General features: G+C 41.7%; 1 protein-coding gene across 1 annotated transcript in view; it reads left to right on the top strand.

Moving 5' to 3' along the window:
- The window catches only part of LOC147017910 (AF4/FMR2 family member 3-like), a 188,528-nt gene that overhangs the window by 40,358 nt on the left and 120,618 nt on the right, over positions 1 to 27,552 (top strand). The window contains exons 7-13 of the mRNA XM_085899923.1: positions 122 to 217; positions 1,081 to 1,105; positions 8,953 to 9,007; positions 14,801 to 14,852; positions 17,454 to 17,491; positions 22,327 to 22,392; positions 26,734 to 27,046. Coding sequence (XP_085756049.1) covers positions 122 to 217; positions 1,081 to 1,105; positions 8,953 to 9,007; positions 14,801 to 14,852; positions 17,454 to 17,491; positions 22,327 to 22,392; positions 26,734 to 27,046 — 645 coding nt within the window. The remainder of the gene's footprint in view (positions 1 to 121; positions 218 to 1,080; positions 1,106 to 8,952; positions 9,008 to 14,800; positions 14,853 to 17,453; positions 17,492 to 22,326; positions 22,393 to 26,733; positions 27,047 to 27,552) is intronic.

Here is a 27,552-nt window from a genome sequence, read left to right as displayed (position 1 = left end):
ACATAAAGCAAGTCGTCAAATCATGTTTCTTGTTTTCACAAAGTTTTCGACTCCCATTCTCTCCCACTTCACCACCTCTTTTCCTTCAACATTCATTTACATTCCCCTTCTTTGCTACTAGGAAATGACCCACTCCTGGCCACCTCTACTCACAGCACTCCCAACTGCCAGCAGCACACAGTCCAGCAAGCTTTCTCATTCACAGTCACCAACCAAAGTGAGCTATTTTCCCTCTGCCCCGGATGTTATATTCAGGGCTAAGAAATAACTTATCTAAAGAGTCAAAGCCTAATTTATTTCTTCAAAGAATTGAATGTTCTATTTTTATTTTTTTCCCAGTAGTGGTGGGAGTAGTAATAGTTTGTTGTCGTTTTCTTCAAAATTTGAAAAGCATAAAACCTTTCTTACTCAACTTCCTCAAGGGAGAGCCTGGTGTTGGTGCAGTGGTTAGGGCAGCGGCTTGGGATCCAAAAGGTCCTGAGTTCAAGCCCCGTTGGGCCACTGAATTAATACACCAGGGGGTTGACTCAGCCTGTCATCCTTCCGAGGTCGGCAAAATGAGTACCAGTGTGCTGGGCCGGTGTATACCCCGGTTAAAATAGGTGTACCATATCCCTGTGTCATAAGAGGCGACCAGGGTTGCATCAGGAAGGGCATCCGGCGTAAAACATGTGCCAAATCACGATGCGGATCATACGGATGATCCGCTGTGGCGACCCCTAACGGGAGCAGCCGAAAGAAGAAGACTCAACTTCCTCAAGGGAAGTCTTCAAACTTTGCAAAGGCATATTCATTTGAGATGTAAGGGTATGTTGCAGTTTTTTATGCATCCACAGCTTTTTCTCCAGGGAAAGAGTGACTGGGCTATATCCATACACCCTACAACTATTAGCACCAATTGTGCAAGAGCAATTTAAACAGGGTCTGGAATCCAGGTCAAGTCAATTCATGCAGTCGATGTGAATATGTGAAGAATTTTCAAGATTTTTTTTTTTAATTTCATACCAATGGTATTGACTGCAGGTTTTTTGTGGGGAAATGAATCAAAAACAAATTATTCTTCATGCACTTATTTTGCAGGAAATTCACCTGAGCTCCAGACACAGTAAGTCAACAGTTCATCAACACTGCAAAAGATTGTTTGTAATGTATGAGCATTATAGTTATCATGCTGTTGTTATACTGTCTCCTCACACATTATTGTCAGGTCAGGCCAAATTAGATCTGTGACTTGCCACAGATACCATGTAAACTTGTACTAAGCTGTTTCATGGTCGGGTTGTCGGCGACTAAACCGTCTCCCCCACCAGGTTTTCTGGTGAGGAGGGTGTATGATATGGACATCCAGCAGGATTAAAAACAAAACCTGTCAAAGGGCGGAGGAGCTCCTTGTGAGCCAACGGCCATCCATATCGAGTGCCCAACTGTGTCTGCGGATGTCCTCCTGCAGTTGGGTTACTTTTTATTTGGAGGTTGGTGGCAATATTTGCACTCTGGCCACCGTAAAACCCTTCATTCTGCAAAACGTACTAAAAGCACAAGGAAATCTGAAAACCCACTCTGTGTGAGTAGCTCTTGTGCAGCTGCCCTCCGCAGGTCAGCTCACCAGATGACGGGATTGGGGCAAAGCCTTCAGGACCCCCAATCTTTGATGATAAGAGGAAAACCAAGGAGTAACCTTCCCGGGTTAGATTCCGGTAGTATGTCGGGGTGGTGCTGAGGTTTCATCCACCAGACGGCGGTGTCCTTGGGTTAACCTGAGGCGTTCCCTTCGGGTGGGTGCCTGGAATGTCCTATCCCAAAGAGAGGGTGATCACCTGTCTCTGTTATCATTTGAGCTCAACCATTTGGACATCGTTATTGCAGCACTCTCTGAGGTTCAGAGACCGGATTGCAGTGAGATCATGGCAGATGGTTACAACTACTATTAGTCTGGTCACTCTGATGGTCACCATGACCAAGGAGTTGCTGTAGCTGTGTACAATAAGCTGACTTCAATGATAATTGAGGTAACAATGAGCATACTATAAGACTAATGATTCGTCACTCCCTGGTCTCTGTTTATGCTCCGACTGAAGCGAGTAATCTCACCGTAAAGGACGCATTCTATGCCACGCTCGAGTCTGTGGTTGATCAGTGCCCCAGGTGAGATATTCTTCTAGTCTTGGGGGATTTCAATGCATCAACTGCAACTGATAGGTATGGTTATGAGACATGTGTTGGTCCCCATGGGTCTGGAACTGTGAACCAGAACAGCACTAAGTTCCTTACCTTTGCAAGATCGTGGACTTTGGGTGGCCGGTTCATAGTTTCAGCGCCTACAGGCTCATCTCTGGACTTGGTATTCCAACATCGTGGTGTGGTAAAGGAGATTGGACACATGCTGGTTGATGGTCGCTGGAGGATGATCCAGAACTGCAGCGTCTACCGGAGTGCTCAGTTCTTCAACTGACTACAGACTTGTTTTAGCAACTCTTAAGTTGCAACTTGAATCCAAGAGAATGGTACCATCCCAGCCTCGGCTGGATGTTGGCAAGCGAGGATGAGAGAGTAGCTGCAGAGTTTGCGAACATGCTGAATGGGTATTTTGGGGGTCTGGCTACTTTGGGGAATCCTGAAGAGTTGTGGAGTGCCTTCAAGATCACCGTCCTTGATGCTGCCGGTGGATGTCTTGGAACTCACTGAAGGGCAAAGAAGAATTTTGTCTCTCAAGGGTCACTAGATACCATTGACCAGAGTCGCAGGGCCAGGTTGAATGGCAGAGCTGAGCTGTTCAGGGAGCTGAGGCGTAAAACTACCTGTGCTAAGGGTGGACAAGAAGGCCTATGTGCAAGGAATCTGGGGGGGGGGGTAGGGGGCGTGGGTAGAGCATCAGCAATGGTCAAGTGATTCTCGTCCTGCCTCCAGGGGAATTTGTGCATTGCGTTCCTCCAAGCCCGTCGCTCAGTGTACTGCAGTTAGAGTGGAGGGTGGTGGGCTTTTGACAGAGGGGTCCGAAGTGAAGGCCCGCTGGGCCGTTTACTTTGGGCGGCTGCACCAGGCTGATCCACCAGCTGTCGAGTTGGATGTCAGGGGTGTTACTATCCCCATTGCATACCCTCCAATCAACTGTGATCCACCTTCGTTTGTAGAAACACAGGCTGCGGGGAACTGGTTGAAATGGGGTAAAGCTCCTGGGATCTGTGGCATCCATGCTGAATTTCTCATGGCTGGTGGAAATGCTGTACTCGTGTCATTGCATGCAGTTCTGAACTCTTCCAGGCAGTTGGGATGATGCTTTTGTTCCAGGCAGAGGGGCGTTGTTGTCCCTCTCTGGAAAGGGAAGGGTGATCGCCAGGACCGCACCAACTACTGAGGAGTGACGCTGCTCTCACTGCAGGGCAAGGTATTTGCACAGACAATTCTTGATAGGGTTCGCCACCATCTGCTTATGCACCAGCGTCCAGAGCAGTTAGGCTTTACACCAAAGAGTTCAACGTTTGACCATGTCCTTGCTCTTTGGGTCCTCACCAAACGCAGACGAGAGTTTCGGCAGGGGCTGCTTGCAGCCTATGTTGATCTCTGTAAAGCGTTCAATTCAGTGAATCGGGATGTCCTCTGGAGGAGTCTTGGTCTTCGTGGGGTGCCACCAAAACTGATCGATCTGATGTCTGAACTCTACTCTGGTACTGAGAGTGCTGTGAAGTGTGGTGATACCATCTCTGACTTATTTCCAGTTGTTACTGGAATTCATCAGGGGTGTGTGCTGGCCCCCATACTTTTTAGCACTTGTATGGATTGGATTCTGAGGAGGATGTTTGAGAGAGCAAGCTGCGGTGGTTCATTTGGGAATGTCAAGATCTCTGACCTTGATTTCACAGATGATGCAGTCATCTTTGCGGAAACTTTAGATATCCTTTTTGGGGGCCCTTGAGGTGCTGAATGAGGAGTTGGGGCTGCTGAGATTAGGGGTTTCCTGGGTCAAAACTAAGTTCCAGGCTTTCAATGACATCTTGGATGCTGCTGTCTTGTCTATACCTGTTTGTGGCGAGGATATTGAGGTCATGGAGAGATTAATTTACCTTGGCAGTGATATTCATGTCTTCGCTGGCTGTAAGTCAGAGGTCAATACACAGCTGGATCAGGCCTTGGGAGTCATGGATTCACTGGATCATGGGGTGTGGCGCTGCCATACCTGTGCGGGAGGACAAAAGTCCGAGTCTTCAGGTCCTTGGTGTTTCCAGTCTTGCTCTACAGATGTGAGACTGAGACTCTGACCAGGGATATGAGATGGAGATTTAATTCCCTTGGTACCAGGTCTCTTCGAAGAATCCTTGGCTATTGTTGGTCAGATTAGATTTTGTGTCTAATGAGCGGTTGCTGAGAGAGACGCAAATGAGATTTGTTACCTGCATAATCCGTGAGCGTCAGCTGCGGCTGTATGGGCATGTAGCCCTTTTTCTTGACGCTGATCCTGCTCACCAGATTCTCTCAGCGAGGGTGCCTCGTGAGTGGAGGAGGCCAATGGGCCGACCATGTGCCTCGTGATTGCAGCAGGTTGATCAGCATCTCAAGGAGATGGGGATGGGCCAGGCATCTGTCTGGGCGATGGCCAGATGGAGGCCCCTGGAGTACTGGCAGAAAGCGGACGCTGCGATGCTTCCATACCTGACCTGATCTCCTCACACGAGCTCTGTTGAATTGTTTATTTGTCCTCTCATCTTCCTCATCCTGCAACCTCTTCCCACCTTCCAGCCATTTTCTTTTCCATTTTTCCCTTCCTGTGTGTTGTAAATCGTTCATTCATATCGACTGACCACCAGGTGCAGTGTGGCCTTCCTGAAAGCCTCCAGTAACTCTAATTTCCACCCCAATAGTGGTGTTTATGGCCACATTGCTGATTTAGGTATCCTGAAATGGAAAACATTTTGCCGTAAATGCGGATAAGCTGATCCATCGCTGTCAACCCCCACCCATGCCATCCTGTCTCTTCTGCTTTTACCACACCACAGCTGTTCTTGCTCCCAAGCCCCTACTGCCCCTACTTCCCAAACCTGCACCTCTGTGGCCACCACCCTTACGCCTTCCCATGCTTGCACAACCAGAGCCTATGCCCACAACACTACTCCCACCCATACACCACGACCATCCCCATACCATCCATCCTTTCCATATGTTCTCCAACAGAGGCTTATGCTCAATCTGTCTCAAATATACTTTTCTTCCACAGTATGTCACAGACATCTCTCTATCTCTATCTCTATCTCTCTCCCCCTCTGTCTCTGTCTCTGTCTCTCTCTGATTACATTTTGCCTCAATTTGACACCCCAATGCTCTCGTTGGTGACAATTTTGCATTCAACATCAGAAGCTCCTCTTCCAATAGTCTCTGCACAATGCTAATCCACTCACCTTCAGGCCCCAATAGAATATCTCTGGATCTGTGTCCCTCTCTGTAGCAGTGTCTTGTCTCCATGTGTGGTCTCCTACTCAACCAACTGTGATCATTCAGTGCATGAAGCTCTCTCAACCAACTTTGACTCGGTTTTTTTCTTCCCATCCCAACTCTTTCCATAAACTGCATTGGCTTCATCTGTCACCATTCCAGCTGAGTTGGTGTTGGTGCTCACATACTGCTGTTCACGATGGTCTGACGAAGGCCTCATCTAAGCTGTTCAATTCATAACCCATATTTCCTGAAATATCGACTCCTTCTCTTTACTTTACTAAAACATGTACAACTTTCCTTCCATCCTATCATGTTTTTTCCTTTGCTCCTCTTGTCTCTTCAGATCAATTACTCTTGAAAATGTCTGTATCCTGGTGGTCTCCAGGGATCCACTAAAGCACCTCACTGTTGAGCAGTTTCATCAGGTAGAATGGTCTGGCTTTCAGTCCACAATCCTTTTGGCTGAGAGTGCATGGGACTCATTTCTCCACAAACTCCTCTCTCTCTAGTCCGTCAGTTGATACATTCATGCCTCCATATATCCTGCCCAACATCTCGTCCCTGGTTTAACATTTAACGTGTTGATGTAATTGCTAGAAAGAAGGTTGCATTTTCATCCTGAAAAGCCAATTCAACTGAAGAGATCCTGAAAAGCTTGTGACTGTTGTTCCCATCCTCATATGCACCAGAAGTGAGCCTCAGGCATATCTGAGGTCGTATCTCACAAATATTTTACCATCCACAAAAAACTTGGAGGAAGTTGGTCAAGTCTATCTCTGGAATGCGCTCCTCATCTATTGCTCTATTCTCGTGTTGTTACCGAAGGCAGACAGAGGTTATGTTTTCACCCTTGTCTGTCTGTTCATTATGACGAAAACTGTTTCGTCGTATGTCGGTCTGTCTCGTTTGTTTGTATGCTTGAATGTTTGTCTGTGAGTGCGATAACTCGCGAACGCTTTCAACTATCTTCGTCAAACTTTAGCAGAGGATTCTGAAGGACAAAAGTGAGGCTGTCAATGTTTGTTGACTATATATGTCAAAGGTCAAGGTGACAGTAATGTCATTTGCGTGATTTTCGTCATACCTGTCAGGCTTTCCGCCTGACACCTTCTTGGTTGTTTCTTTGTCTGTCTGTTTGTCTGTGAGCGGGATATCTCAAAAAGTTGTGAACGGAATTGGGCGAAACTTGGTGTACAGATTGGGTGTGTGACGAGGAATAAATAATTGATTCAGTTTTGGTGAAAATTTGGATCCGGATCCGACGACTAGAATTTAAAAAATGTTTCTTCACTATTGATGGGGTAAAAACGATATATATATATATATATATATATATATATATATATATATATATATATATATATATATATATATATATGTTATATTATGTTGAAGGTGACAGACAGACTGAATAGAAAGAACTGCATGAATATAAAATATAAATATAAAACATGAATATAAAATAGAAATATAAAACATGAATATAAAATAGAAATATAAAACATTAATATATAAAATACTAGCAGGGATACCCGTGCTCTGCACAGGAATCCTCTGGATGACGGCGGGTCTGAAGGAGTATATGTCACAGTTGATTGTAAAATTGTAGAGGCTGCCACCATTATTATTTTTTTTCATCACCACTATAATATTATATTTTCCCCACCATGTTTTATATGCAGAAGACTCGAGTTCAAAAATGTTAAGATTTATTGCCGCATCAAATAAAAAACCATAATGCCTCAACAATGTGAGGCTGGTTTCATGTCATCATTTGCGACTTCATTAATTATCATTCTCCAGCAAATTCCATTGGTCCCATGTCAATCGGCTGAACTTGAAAAATTAACGTTATGCAATCAGGTGATGACATCATAATTCGGAAACCAAGAAGTCGGAAGTCATTGTCTTCAATTGACTGTCGCATTATTTTTTCATTCTATTGCAAATGGCGTTTGCCCCATGTCAATCGGCTGAACTTGAAAAATTAACGTTACGCATTCAGGTGATTACGTCATAATTCGGAAACCGGGAAGTCGGAAGTCATTGTCTTCAATTGACTGTAGCATTATTTTTTCATTCTATTGCAAATGGCGTTGGCCCCATGTCAATCGGCTGAACTTCAAAAATTAATGTTACGAAATCAGGTAATGACGTCATAATTCGGAAACCGCAAGTCGGAAGTACAATTCTTTTACATCAGGACACTCCCGGGTACATGTTCTGTCAGCATGTGAAGTTTGGTGAGGATCAGTCCAGTACTTTTCGCGTGCATAGGTCACAGACAAACACACACACAGACACACAGACAGACACAGTTTCAACTTTATATATATATATATATATATATATATATATATATATATATATATATATATATATATATATATATATATATATATATAGATAGTGGTGATGAAAAAAAAAAAAAATAATGGTGGCAGCCTCTACAATTTTACAATTAACTGTGACATATACTCCTTCAGACCCACCGTCAACCACGGGATTCCTGTGCAGAGCACGGGTATCCCTGCTAGTCATTTATGTAGTTGGAGCAACTGTTCAGAGGAGAATAATCTTCGACATCTGAACAGGACTCCTAATTTTTTTCGAGTGTTTGAGTTTTGCTATTTGAGTAATGTGTGGATTCCAGGATAAATTTGATGTGAGAGTGATACCGAGTAGGTGTATTGTATCACATGGTGTAATTGCAGAGCTTTCAAAGGAGATTGGAGAGTTGAGAGGGGTTTTCGAGAGAGATATGGGAAGAAAGTCCACATCCGAATTTAAAGAGGTTGCTGTGATTAAACGAGATGTAGATCGAGTGAGGGAAGATGGGGCAGATGGGAAAGACATGGAGGAATGTAATGTTGAGTCATCAGCATACGAGCGCATTTGGTTATTTGTGGAAGAATGATGGTCATTGATAAAAAGAAGGAAGAGTGTTAGGGACAGAACGGAACCCTGAGGTGCACCGCTGTTGATCGGGAAGGGGGGAGATATTGAACCATCAACTATTACGGAGATGGAGCGGTTGGAGAGAAAGCTCAATATGAGAGAGCAGAGTGAAGGAGGAAAGCCGAAAGAGGGAAGCTTGGATATCAGACCCCGATGCCAAACTCTGTCAAAGGCTTTTGAGATATCAAGGCAGTTTCAGTTTCTTCCTCATGGTTTCTTCCATTTTCAATACTGAGCACCTTTATACTTGAGACCCAAATGCTCTCCTCAGGTTTCTCCTATAATTCCTATCCTTAAGTGCTATGATGCATGTTTGTTGTCCATGCACTGATTTCCTTGATTCAATGGGCCCTTGTTGTTATGCTTTTCCACGAGCCTCAAAACCTGCAATAACAGAAACAAACATTCTGCAAAACTTGAGACAGCTAATGGCTATTGTGATTTAGATGGCCATGGCCTTTAACTTTCATCATCGATAGTGACTGGTGTACAACTTAATCTGTGTTTATAATTCTGTTGTGTAAACGCATGTGGTTTGTAATCTAATCGGTGTGTTGTGTTCTACAGAGTGTGGCAACACTCTGACCAAGCAGCCAGCATGGGCAACCGCTGTCGATAAATCGTAAGAATAATTTTATTCTCTCTCTCTGATTGTTCATGTTGAAAACTTAGAGGTTTGAAGCTATGTTCTATGTGCCCCTGGAGTGTGCTGGGATTGTTTAGGCATATCGATGGTGATTATTTTATTTTTGAGGTTCCCTTGTTTGCTCATACCGTGGTGAAGTGAGATTTATTTTTTTAATGTCTTCATGTAGATGGCAATATTATTTAAAACTCCCTGTTTACTGCCTCGACGGCACAGCTCTCGTAAGCACTCAATGGGACGTGCCGACGCAATTTCTTCATAATTGGCATGTGGGCTTGAGGGTGATGAAAACAATCATTAAAACTTGATATTAAAATAAATTAAACTTGATATTAAAATAAATATATTGTGATAAATCTGTCATGGAAAATGTACTCAAATGTGGTTTGATATTATGTGCTTGAATATGTATCTGATCAGAATGAAAAATTTTGAGCATCATCTGGGGATAAAATGGTCCACAGAAAAAAAAAAAATTATGGCGTCATCAGTCACGTGATTTGGCAGCTATATATATATATATATATATATATATATATATATATATATATATATATATATATATATATATATATATATATATATATATATATATATATATATATATATATATATATATTTTTAATCTTTTCTGAAGTGGTTGAACAGATCGAAGCAAAACTTTCCACGCATGACCATGACCGCCTATCCATGAGGAACAAAAGCTTCACATATATGATGTTGGAGGTCAGACAGTTTGGCAGCCATGTTGGATTTGCCCTAAAACCTATAAAAATCTTCTTCTCCAGAATGGCTGGACAGATCAAACGGAAGCTTCACACAAATGTTCCCCATACCTTGGGTGTACACTTTTTTTTAAAAAGAATAATTGATTGGTCACATGGTTTGGCAGCCATATTAGATTGAAGAATATATTAAATAATGTTTTCTCTGGAACTATTTAATCAATTGACATGACATTTCACAAATAATATCTAATAGTGATGGGGAATACATGTTTTAAATTTCAACTTGATTTGACTTATGGTCTGGCAGCTAGAATTTTTAGATCCTCGTGGAGGATCTCCAAGTCTTACTCACGTTGTTGTTCTTGTGGACTTTTTTGTTTCACAGCCTACAGTTTTCATCAAAACTTCCTGAAACTTAGCATATATACTGTATGTAAAAATACACTGCGCAGACAGTAACCATCTCCAATTTTGAAAATTCCTCCGAGAAAAAAAAAGTTATGACGTCAAAATATCTCCGCTAATGGAAATCGCCTAAAAATTATCTCCGAAACTAGGCAAGCTTTTTGAATTCTGTTTGCGGGAATCGAACAGAGCATTAGCAGAGATGAATTACCGCACATATGATACATCACTATGACGTCATATCAATTTTTATGACGTAATTCCTATTTTTGGACATTTTTTGTTTCACAACCCAGAGTTTTCATCGGATCTTCGTGAAACTTGCCATATATATGCAGAAAGCCCACGTGCAGGCAGTAACCATCTCCGATTTTGGAAATTCTTCCTAGAAAAAAAGTTGACGTCATAATTTTGCCGCTAATAGAAATCACCGATACCATTATCTCCGAAACTAGGCAAGCTGTTTGAATTTTGTTTGCGGGAATCAAGCCGGGCATTAGCACAGATAATTTATCGCAAACCTGATACATCACAATGACGTCATATTCGTTTTTATGACGTCATCATTAAGAGGACGAAGATCTTAGCTCATTCGAGCTTGTTTTTTTTAATCTGGGTTCTTTTTGTTTTTCTTGATTTTATTATCCCGCTCCCTCCCGGATCGTCCGGTTTGTTTGTCTGTTTGTTTGTCTGTCTGTCTGTTAGCAACTTTATGGCAAAACTGCTTTCGCAAACACTCTCAAATTTAATCCACAGGTGGGCAATGAACCTTGGATGACCCCATTAACTTTTGGGTCCAATTGGATCAAAGGTCAAGGTCACAAAAAGATCAAAATCGTTTTTCGCTCATAACTTCGTCAAAATGATCTGATTTACTTCAAACTAAGCTTATAGTGAACCTTATTCTATTTGTCACTTATAATCCTACCCATTCCTATAGTGAAAAATGCATATTTGTGAAGATCCGTAGGGTCCGAAGTTTTGGGGGTCATGGTCATCGGTCAATATTACAAATTTTCCATTAAAACTAAAACATGGTTACGAAAATACAACTTTACGGGAAAACGGCTGGCCCAAACACTGTCAAATTGTATCCACAGGTGGGTAATGAACCTCGGACGACCCCATTAACTTTTGGGTCCAATTAGATCAAAGGTCAAGGTCAGGTCACGAAAAGGTCAAAATCGTTTTTCGCTTCTAACTTCGTCAAAAATGATCCTATTTACTTCAAACTCAGCTTATAGTGAACCTCATTCTATTTGTGACTTAAAATCCTCACAATCCTATACTGAAAAATGCATATTTGTGAAGATCGGGGTTAAGGATGTATCAAATTTAAATTTGATCCCAAAAATAACTTTATGCCTTAAATGGGCGGGATTTGTTGTGCCTGGCACCACTTGTTTAATTTTTTTTTTGAATAAGACTCACTTGGCTGTGCTTGGATGCATCTGAAATGCAAATCCTATCCAGGTTCCTCATGATGACTTTATCTTTGCTTTTTGCTTGTTCGGGTTCCTTTTGATTACTCCATTACAGGACTGCACCTATTTGGTCTTCCATTTGATTTGAATTGAATTTATTTTCAGCCCATTCTAAATGCAATTGCATAATAATAATAATAATAATAATAATAATAATAATAATAATAATAATAATAATAATAAAAACGTCGTGGATCATGGTCAGGTGGCCAATCAAAGCGGGGTTTCTTCAAAGCGGGACATCTTGGTACCCGGTCATCACTGCCAGCAGCAGCAGCAGTTATATATGTTCACTAGTCTTTTTTTTTGTTTCTTAATTTGTCAAAGGCTTATGTTTTCTCATGTAGGTGATTAATGATGATGATGATGTACCTTGGGGGTGTTTTAGAAAAACTTTTACAAACTACATCATGCCTCGTCTGTCCTATTTATGGCCTTGCGGTTACCTGCACCTATTTGTTCCATTCATCCATTGGGACCATACTCTGTGCAGTGTTGGTGCTGCCTCAGCAATCTCCGGGGCTATTGGAAACAATCCTGGATGGGTCACCACTCCGCCGCAGGATACCAGCAAGGTGGTACTCATTTTTGCCGACCTCAGAAGGATGGCAGGCTGAGTCAACCCCACCTGGTATTGATTCAACAGCCAAGTGGGATTTGAACTCAAGACCCAAGGGTCCCAAGACCACCACTCGACCCATTAAGCCAACACCAGGCATCTATTTGTTATTTTGCGTAAATCTTAATTATGTGGCCACCTATCTTGTGTGGCTGAATTACTGTTCAATCACCTTGTGGCCACTTTGCGATACGGTTTGCCTTCACCAACATTTTGTAATACAGTTCTTCGTTTCATGTTTTTTTTTCTTGTTTTTATCTTGCCAAAACGAAGTTTTTGCAAGATATGTTAGTCAGCTTGTATGTTTTTTTTTTTTTTTTTTTTTTTTTTTTTTTGTCTGTAATCACGTATAAAAAATTCTGCAGAGCACAGTTTTCATTGGAAATTTTTGTAACTTCGCATATCAGAGGCCTATTGAGGTCCCTTTCAGCACACAAAATTTTGAAGGTCAAGGTCAAAGGTCAAGGTCACTTTGTCGCAAATCAGGGGAGTCGACGAAACCCTTATTTTTTGAGTAATTTTGATAGGATCGTCTTCAAACTTCATGGGAATATAGTTCATGGTCTGGTGCTCAGCTGATTAATTTTTGGTGGCGATTGGCCTTGACCTTCATGGTTAATGCCTAAGGTCAAACATATTTGACCCCAAGGTCAAATTTTCAAGTTTTAGGAACCATATCGTGTAGTACCTCAAATTGAACACCTCGATGAGTGCTTTCTAGATATGTCAAGCTTGAGACATTATGACGTCATTTGGTGACGTTATGAGGCAAACACATATTTTTCATGGTTACTCTGTAGAACGATTCTCATTGGAATCTCTCGTAGGCAGATATTCCTCAAGGAGTTGCTCCTGGTGGATAGCAGCTCTGTTCACCTCAGTGTGACCTTAAAGAAGTCACAAGTGGTCATCCTTTTGGCAATATACGGGTCACCCTGTGGTTGACATTGGTTTATTTTTTTCTTGGTTTGTTCCGATTGGTCTCACCCCAAAGGAGATGTGAGACTATTGGTGTGTGTGTGTGTTTGTGTGTGTGTGTGTGTGTGTGTGTGTGTGTGTGTGTGTGTGTGTGTGTGTGTGTGTGTGTGTGTGTGTGTGTGTGTGTGTGTGTGTGTGTGTGTGTGTGTGTGTGTGTGTGTGCGCGCGCGCGCGCGTGAGTGCCTGCGTGCGCGCGCACATGTCTCTGTCTCTGTGTCTATATCTATATTTTTGCACTTTAAAGGTGTTTTTCTCTGAAACTGCTTATCTGATCGATGTGAAATTTTAAACATAGGAGGGGCACCCCATTCATAATATTTTGTTGATAACTCTGTCATCATAGGTCACATGGTTTGGCAGCCATGTTGTTGGATTGGATGTAAAGATTTGGACATCTTTTTCTCCAAAACAACTCAATGGAAAAAATTGAAACTTGGCATCTGTCATAAACTCCCCATGCAGTATATAGGGTGATAACAATGACATCATCGGTGAAGTATTCCAGCCATAATTGGTTGAATCGAAATCCTTGTCCAAAAAATTTGAAACTTCATATATCTGATCTATGACCCGATGTGAGTGAGGAATTAAATTTATGATGTCATCGGTCACGTGGTCTGGTGGCTCTATTGGATTGAAAATAAAACCGTTAAAAAAAAACCTTCTCCCGAACCAATTAACAGATTGATGCAAAACTTCATACATATGATCGAGTGGACATGGGGACTATAGTTTGAATTTTTTTCATATCCATCTTCATTGATGCAATTTAACCTTAATGTGCACATTTTTTTCAGAATGACCATGCGAGGTGAGACTACGTGCTCTACGAATGCCGTTCTAGTTTATATATGATTTACAAGAAGGCATTGGGCTGGCAGGATAGCTTAGAGGTATGCACACTTGCCTCGAAGCTGTCTAGCCTTGGTTGGAATCTTGACCCAGCTCAAAACTATCATCCTGCTATTTCACAGGCAGGGTGATTCATCAATGCATGTGCTGTCCCTTGGATGGATAGTAAATGGATGTCCCATCTGCTGACATTAGTTGATGGATGTTAAAGATCTCATGGTGTCCTTCGTAAAGTTGGCGAGCTATCGCCGGCACCATTAACAAATTCCAAATTCCTGCCCAAACCTGCATGGGGGCATTGCATCAATAGCACAGCCACGCCCCCAGACATTGATGCTAAACTGCAGCCTTGTGCTGCATACGAAAGAAGAACAAGGCAGTTTCATACACGAGTCAATGGCCAAAATATATCACAACTGAGGAAAGAGAATTTTGAGCTGTGAGAACACAGATTTTGCACCCTGTTATTTTTTTTTCTCTTATATTTCTTGATGAAGAGTGCAAATGTGGGGAAACATTTGCATTCACATTGTGAATGTCTGTGATTCTCATGTTCGTCGTGTATTTGTCAGTATCCGTCCAAAATTAATCGATAAAAGAAGCATTTTATGCATATGGAGTGGTTTGGAAGTTTTTGTTTAGGTTCAGCTATAAATTAGTAAATTGAAAGTCACTGTTATAATCTTGTGCATATTGCCTGCAGTTTTCTTGAAGATGACCTGAAGTTGAGCAGTGATGAGGATGAGATTACACAGGTGCGTTTCCCACAGGTAAACAAAACGTACATGTCTGACCAAGGCACAGCAACCAATTGCACACTCCTGAAGTAATCATACAGTTTTCAAGTAATCATTTTGAAATTGTTTGGGTATGTAGGTGACTGGCCAAAGACAGCTACGCTTAATTTTGGTGAAGATCTGGATCTGAGAATTTTAAAAGTGATTCTTCACGGTGGAGAGATGGGGCCAAAAACGATATATAGCACAATATCTCAAAAGGTTATGGATGGATTCACACGAAACTTGGTGGACAGGTTGGGAGTGCCACAAGGAAGAGTTTTTTTTTTGTACACCTTGTCGAGGCTCGTATGAGAGCTAACACACAACGCACAGCAAAGGGGGGGGGGAGCATGAGACAAGAGGGGCAGGAGTGGGAAGGACTAAACGGTGGGGAACAGTGACATTAGGAGATCTGTGGAAGGGAGAGGGATGGGACGGGGAACATGGGGAATACAAGATGGACATTACAGGGACTTTCAGGAAGGAAAGCAAGGAATTTGAAGGAGGTGGGCTTGGGTGGATTATCGGGGGTAGAAAAGATCAAGGATTTGGATGGGGGATGATAAGAGGTGGTGGTGAACAGCTGTTTTGAAAGCCTGGATGAAAGAATGGGATTGAATAGAGTGAGGGGGTTTATTTCAAAGGCGGGAAAAAAGAGGAATGAAAGAGTGAAGGTGAGCAGTGATTCGTGATTTTGGTAGTTTTACCAGAAGGGGGTTGGCGGAACCTTGAGCGCCCTGTGGAAATGTGGTGGGGACAAATCGCAGAGAGAGCAGGGGGGGGGAAAGGCTGGAGAGGAGATGGTAGAAGACAGAAAGACTACCAACCAACCTGCGGTGATTGAGTGAGAGGCCCAAAGACAGCCTCATCGCGGGAGATGCCAATGATCCGAAATGCCTTGGTTTCCACAGCGTGAAGCCAAGAAAGGTGGGAGGCAGGAGCACCAGCCCAGAGGGGAGAACAGTACTCCATCAGGTTGTGGACAAAAGCTTTGTAAGTGGTCAGGAGCTCAGGTGGGCTGAGGAAGGACTTTATACGATAGAGGATTCCCAGTCGGCGACTGGCTTTGGAGGCGAGGTTTGAAATGTAGCTTTCCTTGGAAAGGTCATGGCAGATAGTGAGACCCAGAAGCTTGAAAGGAAAGGACTTCTTCCAGAGGATTGTTGAGAAAGTGGATGGGGGGGGGGGTTCTAAACGGTCCTTTCCGAGAGACATAGTGAGAGTGTGAGATTTGTCTGGATTGAAAGACATGTTCCACGCGTTGGACCAGTTTGTGATTTTATCCAGATCTACAGTGAGCGAAAAAGCTGCTGCTTGCCGGTCTGAGGGATGACAGATTGTACGGCAGAGGGTGGAGTCATCAGCAAAGAGATATAGAGGATTTTCCAGAGGGTCATTGATCGATCATTGATGAAAACCAGAAAAAGAACAAAGAACAGGGCCCAGAACGCTACCTTGAGGAACTCCAGCCTGGACAGGAAGAGGGGATGAAAGAACTCCATTTTGGGCCACACGTTGACTGCGACAGGAGAGGAAGTCTGCGAGCCACGAGTGGAGATGGCCTTGGATACCATGGGAAGAGAGTTTGGTGAGCAGGGCAGGGTGCCAGACCGTGTCAAAAGCACGTGATATGTCTTGGGATATGGCTCTGATTTCATGTCCGACATTGAGGACCTCCATCCATTGTTGGGAGAGCAGAAGCAGCATATCCAGGATAGAGTGACCTGGTCTGAAACCAAATTGATAATCGGAAATTAAGCCATTGGAGAAGAGGAAGGATTCGGATGAAATCTTGTTCATTCAATTTTGTTGAAGATCCGAATCCATATCTGGATACGAGAATTATTTAATGTTATACTGATTCTTCACCATTGAGAGATGGAGCTAAAAATGATGTTGCATGATATCTCAAAAAGTTGTGAATGGATTCAGATGAAACTTGGTGGATCAGTTGGTTACGTAATAAGAACAAGCCGATTTGATTTTGGTTCAGGTCAGTATTCGGTCAGTATTCTGGCCTATCAGTGGGATACACAATGTAAACTATTCAGCCGTGCGGAGGTATGTGCACTACCGAGTGCCGTTCCGTTTGGCCAAGTTGTCGCTTCATGAGTGACTTTTTTCATTCTGTCTGTCTGTGTTATATGGTTAAAAACAATCTTCGCCAAATATGTTGGTCTTCAGCATTTGTCTGTTTGTCTGTCTGTCACACGATTTTTGGCCAGAGTTTTGAAGCAATCGGTCTGAATGTTTTTTGCACATGTAAATGACCGGCCAAGGACAACAATGCTTAATTTTGGTGAAGATCCAAATACCGATCCGGATATGAGAATCTGTAAAGTGATTCTTCACCATTGAGAGATGGAGCCAAAAACTATATGTAGCGTGATATTTGAAAAGGTTATTGGGCTTGATATGTTCTCCTTGATCAGGCAATGCGTGGCAGAGGTATGCGCTCCACCGAGTTCCCTTGTAGTTGTCTTTATTTTGGTCAAGCTAATTGGTCCTATGAGACATCTAAGTGAAAGTCACATGATACATATATATAAATTCATTCTGCTTGTTTTCCTCACATAGGTACTGGAACAAGTCTTGCCATTCTGCAGCCCTTTTTGGTAAGGATCAACAAGGAGGGATATGGAACTGGGGTTCTGTTAAAGCATGTAAGACTGAAAAGTATTGCATTTCTGAATAAGTTGGACACACCCATTCTCTCCATTAAACAAAAAATATGCAGGTACCACCACTGTGCCAGCACTAGCTAATTAGACTAGAGGTTCAACAACCAAATCCAGTAAAGGTCCAGTAACAACCTTGGCAGTTTCTGCTCAACTCCAGTAACGACACTCAACCCATGCGGCATCAACAGCATTTCTCTCTAGTATTAAAAAAAAAAGATTCAATTAAAACGAGACGACATCGTGAAAAACAATATGAAAAACATTCACAACATGTAAACAAAACATAAACACTCGTCTTTATTTACCTGCATCATCCTGTACTGAGCTACACTGCGATATGTTTCACCATCTTGGGCTATGGGACAGAGTACAAAAATAATTCCAGAAAGTAATGGAGGTAATCAATAAATTTAAACGAAATAATCATTTGGATGTACTGAAGAACATTTCAATTGTTCTTCCCCTTGCAAAACTTGCACCCTTTGGAGTAATTCTTCCTCAAAATTGGGGTTGATTTCATTTCGAGAGGATATTGTGTGGGGGGGGGGGGGAAGTTGTCTTACCTGTTGTAAAATCATCTGAAAGTCTCCCCCATTAATTTTTTTTTATTTTGAGCTTAAACCAACTCTAAGTAGTATTGAGCAAAATTGTTTGTTCGGCAGCTTTGCAGGGTGACACATCAATTCTTTAACATTTTACTTGCAAACATCAGTCCATGCTATACTTTGTTGACAGTACAATGTACATGTATCATTGTGAACAGAATAGCTTTGCAAGTTTTCATTGATTTAAAAAAAAAAAAAATCAAATGAAACAACAGATATCCTTTTGGCTCTGCTTCTGAATCACTGAGGTCACTTTCATTTTCGGAGTCATCAACTTGACCAGCAACATCGCAGCATCCCTCTCGACAACACTCGCACAGATCGATGCAGGAAATACCATTTTCACGGCACGAACACTTCGCTGCGTCTGTGCAGTTACTATGCTTACATCTGTCATCCCTCAGATCGGCAATGACAGATTTCGGTGGGAGTTTGACTTGGGATATTAGTTGATTGAAACTGGTATACTCCAGTACTTTGCTGACTTCATCACATTAAATCCGTGTCAAATTACATTGAAGAGTTACAGTTGATTTTCGTTTTTTAACCAGTTATTTTTCTTATAACCAATATAACCAGTGAGTTATCACCAGCACCTGGATAAATTCCAATTCCTGCTCTAAGCCATACTCCCAGCAATGATGCAACTGGCAGCCACATGGCTGCATACAAAATGAATGAAAATTCTTATCTCTGTTCTTTCAATTATGTCGACATCGTTGATCCATCTGTGGCCAATGTTTCACTTCCATACATCAATGACAGTCCGATATAGGCTTTGTAAACATTTACTTTTACAGATAAGGGAATGTTTTGTGGAATATTTTAATAAGGCTTGATTTCCGATCATTAATTTGGATTCAGACGAAGTCACTATACCCTGGACTTGCTGCTCCTGCTTTCCCAAAAATGGATGGAGGTCCTCAATTCCAGACATGAGATCAAAGCCATCTCCCTCGACATATTGTGTACTTTTGATACGGTCTGGCACCCCGCCCTGCTCACCAAGCTCCCTTTCTATGGTATCCAAGACAATCTCTAATCATGGCTTGCAGACTTCCTATCTTGTTGCAGTCAACATGTGGCTCTTAATGGAGTTTTCTCATCCCCTCTTCCTGTTCAGGCTGGAGTTCCTCAAGGCAGTGTTCTGGGCCCTGTTCTTTTTCTGATTTTCATCAATGATCTCTCCGGCTCTGGAAAATCATCTTTATCTCTTTGCTGATGACTCCCCCCTCTGCCGTACCATCTGTCATCCCTCAGATCAGCAAGCAGCAACCTCTTCACTCTCTGCAGATCTGGATAAAATCACAAGCTCGTCTAATATTTGGAACACATCTTTCAATCCTGACAAATCTCACACCCTCACCATGTCTCTCCGAAAGAACCGTCTTGAACCACCCCCCCCCCCTTCTACGTTCTCAACAATCCTCTTGAAGAAGTCCTTTCATTCAAGCTTCTGAGTCTCTCTATCTGCCATGATCTTTCCTGGGAAAGCCACATTTTCAAGCTCGCTTCCAAAGCCAGTTGCCGACTGGGAATCCTCCATCGTGCAAAGTATTTCCTTGACACAACTGAGCTCCTGACCACTTACAAAGCTTTTGTCCACAGCCTGATGAAGTACTGCTCTCCCCTTCGAGTTGGTTCTCCCACCTCACCTTTCTTGGCTTCACGCTGTGGAAACCAAGGCATTTAGGATCACTGGCATCTCCTACGATGAGGCTGAGTCTTTGGGTCTCTCACTCTCTCACCACAGGCAGGTCAGTGGTCTTTCTGTCTTCTACCGTCTCCTCTCCGGCATCGCCCCTCCCCCCCCCCAATCCCTTCTGATCTGACTATGATCTGTCCCCCCCATATTTTCACAGGGCAATCAAGATCCACCAGCAACCCCCTTCTAGTAAAACTACCAAAATCAAGAATCACTGCTCACCTTCATTCTTTCATTCCTCTTTTTTCCTGCCTTTGGAACAAATTCCCACACTCTCTTCAATCCCACTCTTCCGTCCACGTCTTAAAAACAGCCGTTCACCACCATCTCTTATCTTCCCCCCATCCAAAACCACGATCTTTTCTACCCTCGTTAATCCACCCCAAACCCACCTCCTTCATATTCCCTGCTTTCCTTCCTGGAAGCTCCTGTGGTGTTCATCTTGTTTACCCTGTCTACCCTACCCCATCCCTTTCCCTTCCATAGGTCTCACGTCTCTTTTCCACACAGTTTTTTCCTTCCCTCTCCCACCGCTCTTGTCTCCTGCTCCCATTGTTCCATTGTTATATGTTCTGTGTGTTAGCTCCCATATGAGCCTCGACATTGTATTAAAAAAAAACACTTTCTTTCCTTTCTCATTCTCCACTCACCACCAGGGACACTGGAGCGGTCAGAAGAAGGGCAATTTGGGGCAGAATCTATTTGTGGGCAAAAACAAAAAAGAAATGCCCACATCATTCCCTTTATTGATTTTTGGTAGAATATAAATATCTCGCGATAACCAGCAAGTTGCAAATTGAAGAAGAAATTGAGGCTTCAAATTGAACTAAATGTGTCATGTGAACGAAACAAAGATCATGACATGTGTGATCAAAATAGAAGTGCTCCAGTCGCTGTTGCACACAAAAAGGTCCCAAAAGGTGATCACACCCACATGCGGTTTTTCTTCCATTTTTTTAAACTTCTCTTGCTTTTTTTTTTACTTTCAGCATTCAGTAATATTGTAAATGAGTCGTATGGGAATCAGGACCTTTTAATATGCTCAGTACTTTGTTTTTCTTTTTCATTTTTGTTTCCATGTTTCCGTGCTAGTGGAAGAGCAAGAGCAGAATAGAAGGGAACAAAATGAAAACGATAAACACCAACAACAGAGTAGAACTGAGAGGAAGAGGGGGAGAAGGACATACAGGCGCAAACAGCTGAATTAAACACGGCAAGAAGAGGAAGGGGAAAGTCGGGATGAAACAGAAAAGGAACAAACCAACCGACGACTAACGAACGAAAGGAGGTGAGGGAGAACGGGGGAAATCACAATAACCTGTAAAAAGGGATTTCTTGGGAATGGGGTTTTTGGGGGGGTAGAAAAGATCATGAATATGGTTGGAGTATGACCTGAGGTAGTGGTGAACTGCTGTCTTGAAACCCTGGAGGGAAGAATGGGACTAAACAAAATGGGGAAGTCAGTTCCACAGGCCAGAGAACAGAGGAAGAAATGAGTGGAGGAGAGCAGTGAGCCTGGATTTTGGGAGTTTAACTGGAAGAGGTTTACCAGCACACCATGTGGGCCCTGCAGATACCTGGGAGGAACAGAGCCGAGAGAGGGCAGAGTGCGCTAGACCAAAAAGGAGGCGGGAGAATACAGAGAGGCCACCAACCTGTCTGCGATGCGAAAGTAACAGGCCGAGACACTCGTCTTCCTCGTGGGAGATCCCAATAATTTTGAGGGGCTCAAACTTCCCACGGCATCAGGAGGGGCAAGGTGTGAGGCAGAGGCGCCAGCCTGAAGGGCAGAGCAGTTCTCCATCAAGCTGCAAATGAAGTCCTTGTAGGTTGTCAAGAGTTCAGATTAGCCAAAGAAATACCTTAAACTACAAAGGATGCCCAGCTGGCTGAATTTATTTATTTTTAATCTGCACTTATTAAATAGGAAGAAAAAAATTCTCCATAACTTAGCATGAGTGCAAAATCAACCTCACAATAGAAATCGACTAATTGGTAAACATGGTTTGAAAACAAGTGCTTTTTTTGTTCCTTCAATTATATATTACATTTTGTATTTTTGAGAAGACATGAGATGTGATGCCTGCCTGCTAAAACAAGGTCTTTTCTTTTTTTTCAATGGCTATCACCAATCAACAAATTACCTACATGTTCACTGTAATCCTGATAATAGTTTCCAGATTGATATTTACATGCTGTAGCAATGACTCAATATACCTATGTATCCATGTAAAATTCCATGCAGACTATATGCTGTGCACCACTTTTAACAGACTCGGGTAGGGAGGATATAGTTCCTAATTCGACTTTCATAACCACGATTATTCTACCAGTTAAAGTATTTGCAAGCAATGAAAAAAAAAATGCTCACATCAGCAGAAAGTAATGCATTTCAGAATGACTATCTTGCACTTTTAGCAGTCTTGTGTCGTATCCTTTTATTTATTTATTTTTTGCAGCCACAGAGCAAGGCTTCAGCATTTTGACGAGAGCAGCTCCGTTGAGGATCACACAAGTGACATAAGGTGCCTGAGATTTTAATTTTTTTTTTGTCGTGCACCTCCTTTCTTTGTCCATACTCGTTATATTTGGACTGGATTTTTTTTTTTTTTTGGTGTAAATACTCAAGTCAAACTGCAATTTGTACTTTTTGTTCTCTCAAACTCATTGGTTCATTTTTCTTTTCTGTTCTGTTAAAATCACATGGGAGCCTCAATTATGATTGGAAAACTGTTACATTGTCCCCATCTAAGTATATTTATTGTCAGTCCAATTCATCCCAGAGTAGTGCTTTATTATTTCAGGCCATTCATTATGGGCTCCACATTTATCTGTAATTTCTTTCTTTAGTATCTGAGCATGCCATTTAGTAATCAGTGATTTGTTTTTCTGTGGCAGTTATCAGTGCTCCAGTGAGTGGTTTGAGGTTCCAGTGATCGGCATTCATAACCACTTTGATCGATGCATTTGGGTTTGATTGTTTTAAGATTTATCACCATTTGCCGTGTAATGTTTTGTCTTTCCATAACTTTTCTCTTTCTTCCATAATTTCTTTCTTCTCCCACTTATGTTCGCATTGGGTTCCTTCAATATTCTCTCTTTTTTCACTTTTTCAGCATCTTTTCCTCACTTAATCATGTTTATGTATTCAGGCAAGGAATCTACCATGTGTTATTTTGATTTTAATCTTCTCTTACCTTTCTTTATGGAGATGTATAGTCTGTTGACATGTGCCTCTGGATGTAACATGCCATGGAGTGTCATTTGTTTTCTTGGTTTTATTACCTCTGCCACTGAGGGTGGACGGAGGTGATGTTTTCACCCCTGTCTGTTTGTATGTCTGTTTGTCTTGTTTGCTTGTGAGCTGGATATCTCAAAAAGTTGTGGAACGATTCGGATGAAATTTGGTGGACAGGTTTGTTGGGTGTGTTACAAGGACGAAACGATTAGATTTTGGTGAAGATCCGGATCCAGATGCGGATACTAGAATTTTTTTTAAGTGACTCTTCACCATTGAGAGATGTGGTCAAAAATCATATATAGCACGATATCTCAAAAAGGTGTGGACGGATTCGGACAAAACTCGGTGCACAGTTTGGATGTCTGACAAGGACAGGTCGATTCAATTTTGGTGAATATCCAAATCTGGATCTGGATATGAGAATTTAAAAAAAACGAGTGCATGCCGTACATGCGTGGCCGTACGTACAATATATATATATATATATATATATATATATATATATATATATATATATATATATCTATATATCTATATATCTATATATCTATATATATATATCTATATATCTATATATCTATATATCTATATATCTATATATCTATATATCTATATATCTATATATCTATATATCTATATATATATATATATATATATATATATATATATATATATATATATATATATATATATATACACTTTCAAACCACGAGCCAGAAACAACAAACACACAGGCCGTTCTTTCGCTCTCGTGTGCCTGTACATGCGTGGCCGTACGTGCAAACCAAAAAAAAATAAAAAAATTAAACTTTCAAACCTTGAGCCAGAAACAACCACACAGTCAGTTCCTTCGCTCTCGCTTGCCCGCACGTGCAAACCCCCCAAAAAAACAACAACAAAAAAACTTTCAAACAAATACACAGGCCGTTCCTTCGCTCTCATAAACGACGACTGGATTGGGGCATTGTGTTTATCTATAAATGCACATAAGAAATCGAGAAATTATTAGAATACACGGTCATCACTATCCGGAAGTGGTGCGTGCCCATACGGAATGTTCACATCATTCCACGAATTATCGCTTGCATTGAAGTAACAACTGCTGTGATACTTCCACACAGAGTTAATTAAAATCAAAATTAAAATCAAGTTTACCTCCTTGTCTTTGCTTGCCATGACATTCGCTGCCATTGACCATTGCCACTCCTATGCCACCCCCATCGTAACCGGCACGGCACGTGATGTCATCGTCGGCCAGCCGTGCACCGGCCTACGCAGCCACGTGTCCTTTCATTGGTTGGTAAATAAATGGCCATAACTTGGGAAGCACTTGGCAGATTAATATCAAACCTTGAAAAGGCACATCCACAGGGCCCCAGCAATATACCTGGCAAGTTTCAATTAGATCGGACCAGTGGTTGTCGAGAAACAGCGGTCACAGACGCACACACACACACACACACACACACACACACACACACACACACACACACACACACACATACACTGCTGGAATTATCGAGAGATTATTTGTGATTCCTCACCGATTGAGATGGGATCAAAAGCGATATATATCATTGTACTTCAAAAAGTTGTGGACGAGTTATGACAAGACTTGGTGGATGAATTGGTTAGGTGACGAGAACAAGCCGATTCGATTTTGGTGAAGGCCCGGATCCGGGTCCGGCTTATCAGTGGGATACAAAACGTAAGCTATTCAGCCTGGTGGAGGTTTGCGCTCCACCGAGTGCCATTCTAGTCATCTGTATGTCGTTGTGCTGATTTCATAAATGATAGATTTGAAGGTGTCTCATGGTTCCTTCTTTCAACTCTAATTGTTACTGCTTAGAAACGTTGTTGGTTGTTTTAAAAATAATTTTGTCATGCATATCCTTCCGTTGTCCACTGATTATATTTGGCCTGGATTTTCATGTTCATGCCAATAATACTCAAGTCAAACATCACTTTGTACATTTTGGTGTCTTGAAATCACTGGTTCATTTTTCCACCTCCAGTGCTTTTATTATTGTTGTTAATATTACAGTATTATCATTATTATTATTGTTGTTTTAAAAATGTACCTTATGATAGAAACCATCTTGGAGTGATTTGAGTAAGTCAAGAAAACATGGTCATTGCATTAAATGTTCAATTTTAAAGGCCCTGTCACACCTTGACGATTTAGCCAGCATATGCCTGACGTATGCAAAATTTGGCTAAAACGTTGGCACACGTTGAATACGTTATGGGTAAGTTTGTATACGTTAACAGCACGCTGGCATACATCTTTGTACGCTGGCATACGCCGTAGTAGGCCGAGCTGTTAGACAAATTTTCCATGCTTGAAATTTTTCGAGGTATGCCAGCGTATGACTCACACGTTCCGCATAATGCTGGCCATAAGTTGTAGGCACGTTACGCAATCGTTGACACACGTCGACACACGTTACTTGTACGTTACTCATAAGTCGAAACACGTCAAGGTAATGGTTAGCGTCAGTGTTCCAGACTCCCTGGTTTTTTTTTTTCTTCGGTATGACGGTGATGTTGACACTTCGATTTCTCGTGCGGTTATAATATAATATAATTAATAGGCTGCCGCTCAACGATTTAAATCATAACCGCCCTAGAAATTGAAGTGTCAACATCACCGTCATACCGATGAAAAAAAAAAAATAATAATAATAATAATAATAATAATAAAAACAGGGAGACTGGAACACTGACGCTAACCATTACCACGACGTGTTTCAACTTATGAGTAACGTACAAGTAACGTGTGTCGACGTGTGTCAACAATCGCGTAACGTGCCTACAACTTATGGCCAGCGTATGCGGAACGTGTGTCATACGCCGAGTACATCGAGAATTTTTCAACATGCTGAAAATTTCTCGAAGTACTCGGCGTATGACGACGTATGCCAGCATACTACGATGTATGTCAGCGTGCTCTTAACGTATACAAAACTTACCCATAACGTATTCGACGTGTGCCAGCTTGGTTTGGCAAATTTTTCAGACGTCGGCATACGCTGGCTAAAACGTCAAGGTGTGACAGCGGCTTCACACTTCGATGTCTAGTGCGGTTATGATTTGAATCGTCGAGCCGCAGCCTCTGAATAGCCTACGCCACGTGATCGGCGGTGATACGCTGCAGCGCGCTATGCATAAGTTAGACTATCGTTGGGCATAGGTTGTGAACGCCGACAACACGCTCAGCATTCGTTGGTATAAGTTATCTATATGTGATTGAAACGTTCTGTGTACATTACTAATACATTATGCATACGTGCAACACGTTATTATATGCGCAAAACTTTAAAAAAACATCAATAGTTCAGCGTACGCCAGCGTTTTACATACATTTTGATACCTTGCCATACGCTGGCTAAAACGTCAAGGTGTGACAGGGCCCTAAGCAGAGCATTTTAATTTGCAAAATAAATAATCAGTTCTATTTTGATTGTGGTTTCTTAAGTTGCTTTCTGTTTAGAATGAGGATGGGTGGGGGGTCTTATGTTCATGTAAATGGCGTTTAAGATTTGTTTGTTTGTTTGGTTATTAAGTTTAAACAAATTTTTGGTTGTGTCATGCCAAATTGCCATGCTTTTTCATTTTCCTGCAGCAATGCAACGCCCTTTGATTTGGACAATAACATGGATTCACTGCACAATTCAAGTGGAAAAACAAGCCCCAACTGGGTCCATACGAGCCAATCTGCAACCATGCCTATTGCATCAGATGCTTCCACACCTATATATGATGCTGCAGAGGGTAGTGGTGGTGGTGGTGGTGGTGGTGGTGGTGGTTGTGCTGAGCTGACAGGTTTGAGCGTGTCTGGGACCAGCTCTGAATCAGAAGAATCGGATTCAGAGAGCAGCAGCAACAGTTCAGGAGAAAGGAAGATGAACCATGCAACAAGAGATAATTCTCCTGAGGTGCACTTTTATTATATTAATAACGATTTTTTAATGTAAAAACATATACAGTTAAATTTTTATTTTTAATATGAAAGGTAACAATTCAAAATCCATATTACCATGGAGTGGTAAATACGTATCCATTTTGGGAATGTTTTATTTGTCTCGTTTGGAAGAACATAATTGCAGCATAAAAATTTAATCAGATGGGATAATGCCTGACACTGGAAGTTCTTTATAATAACTTGCAGGCCTTCTTCGGGCCACCTTTGGTGGGCAATGTGCTGCAGAACATTCTTGGAAATGCGCTTTATAATTTTTGAAACAATTTATTGACCAAAACATATCATACTCCTTATCATAATTTTGAGAAGGTTCCATTATGTTATGAAAAAGATAAAGGAAGATGATTTGTAATACCAGCTACCACCAAAGGTGGCACTATTTCCAATATATATATATATATATATATATATATATATATATATATATATATATATATATATATCTATATATATATATAT

This window comes from Eptatretus burgeri, chromosome 10 (genome assembly GCF_056783735.1).
Source record: "Eptatretus burgeri isolate ZD-2024b chromosome 10, Ebu_testis_v1, whole genome shotgun sequence".
NCBI lineage: Eukaryota > Metazoa > Chordata > Myxini > Myxiniformes > Myxinidae > Eptatretus > Eptatretus burgeri.
This window is presented reverse-complemented; position numbering and strand designations above follow the sequence as displayed.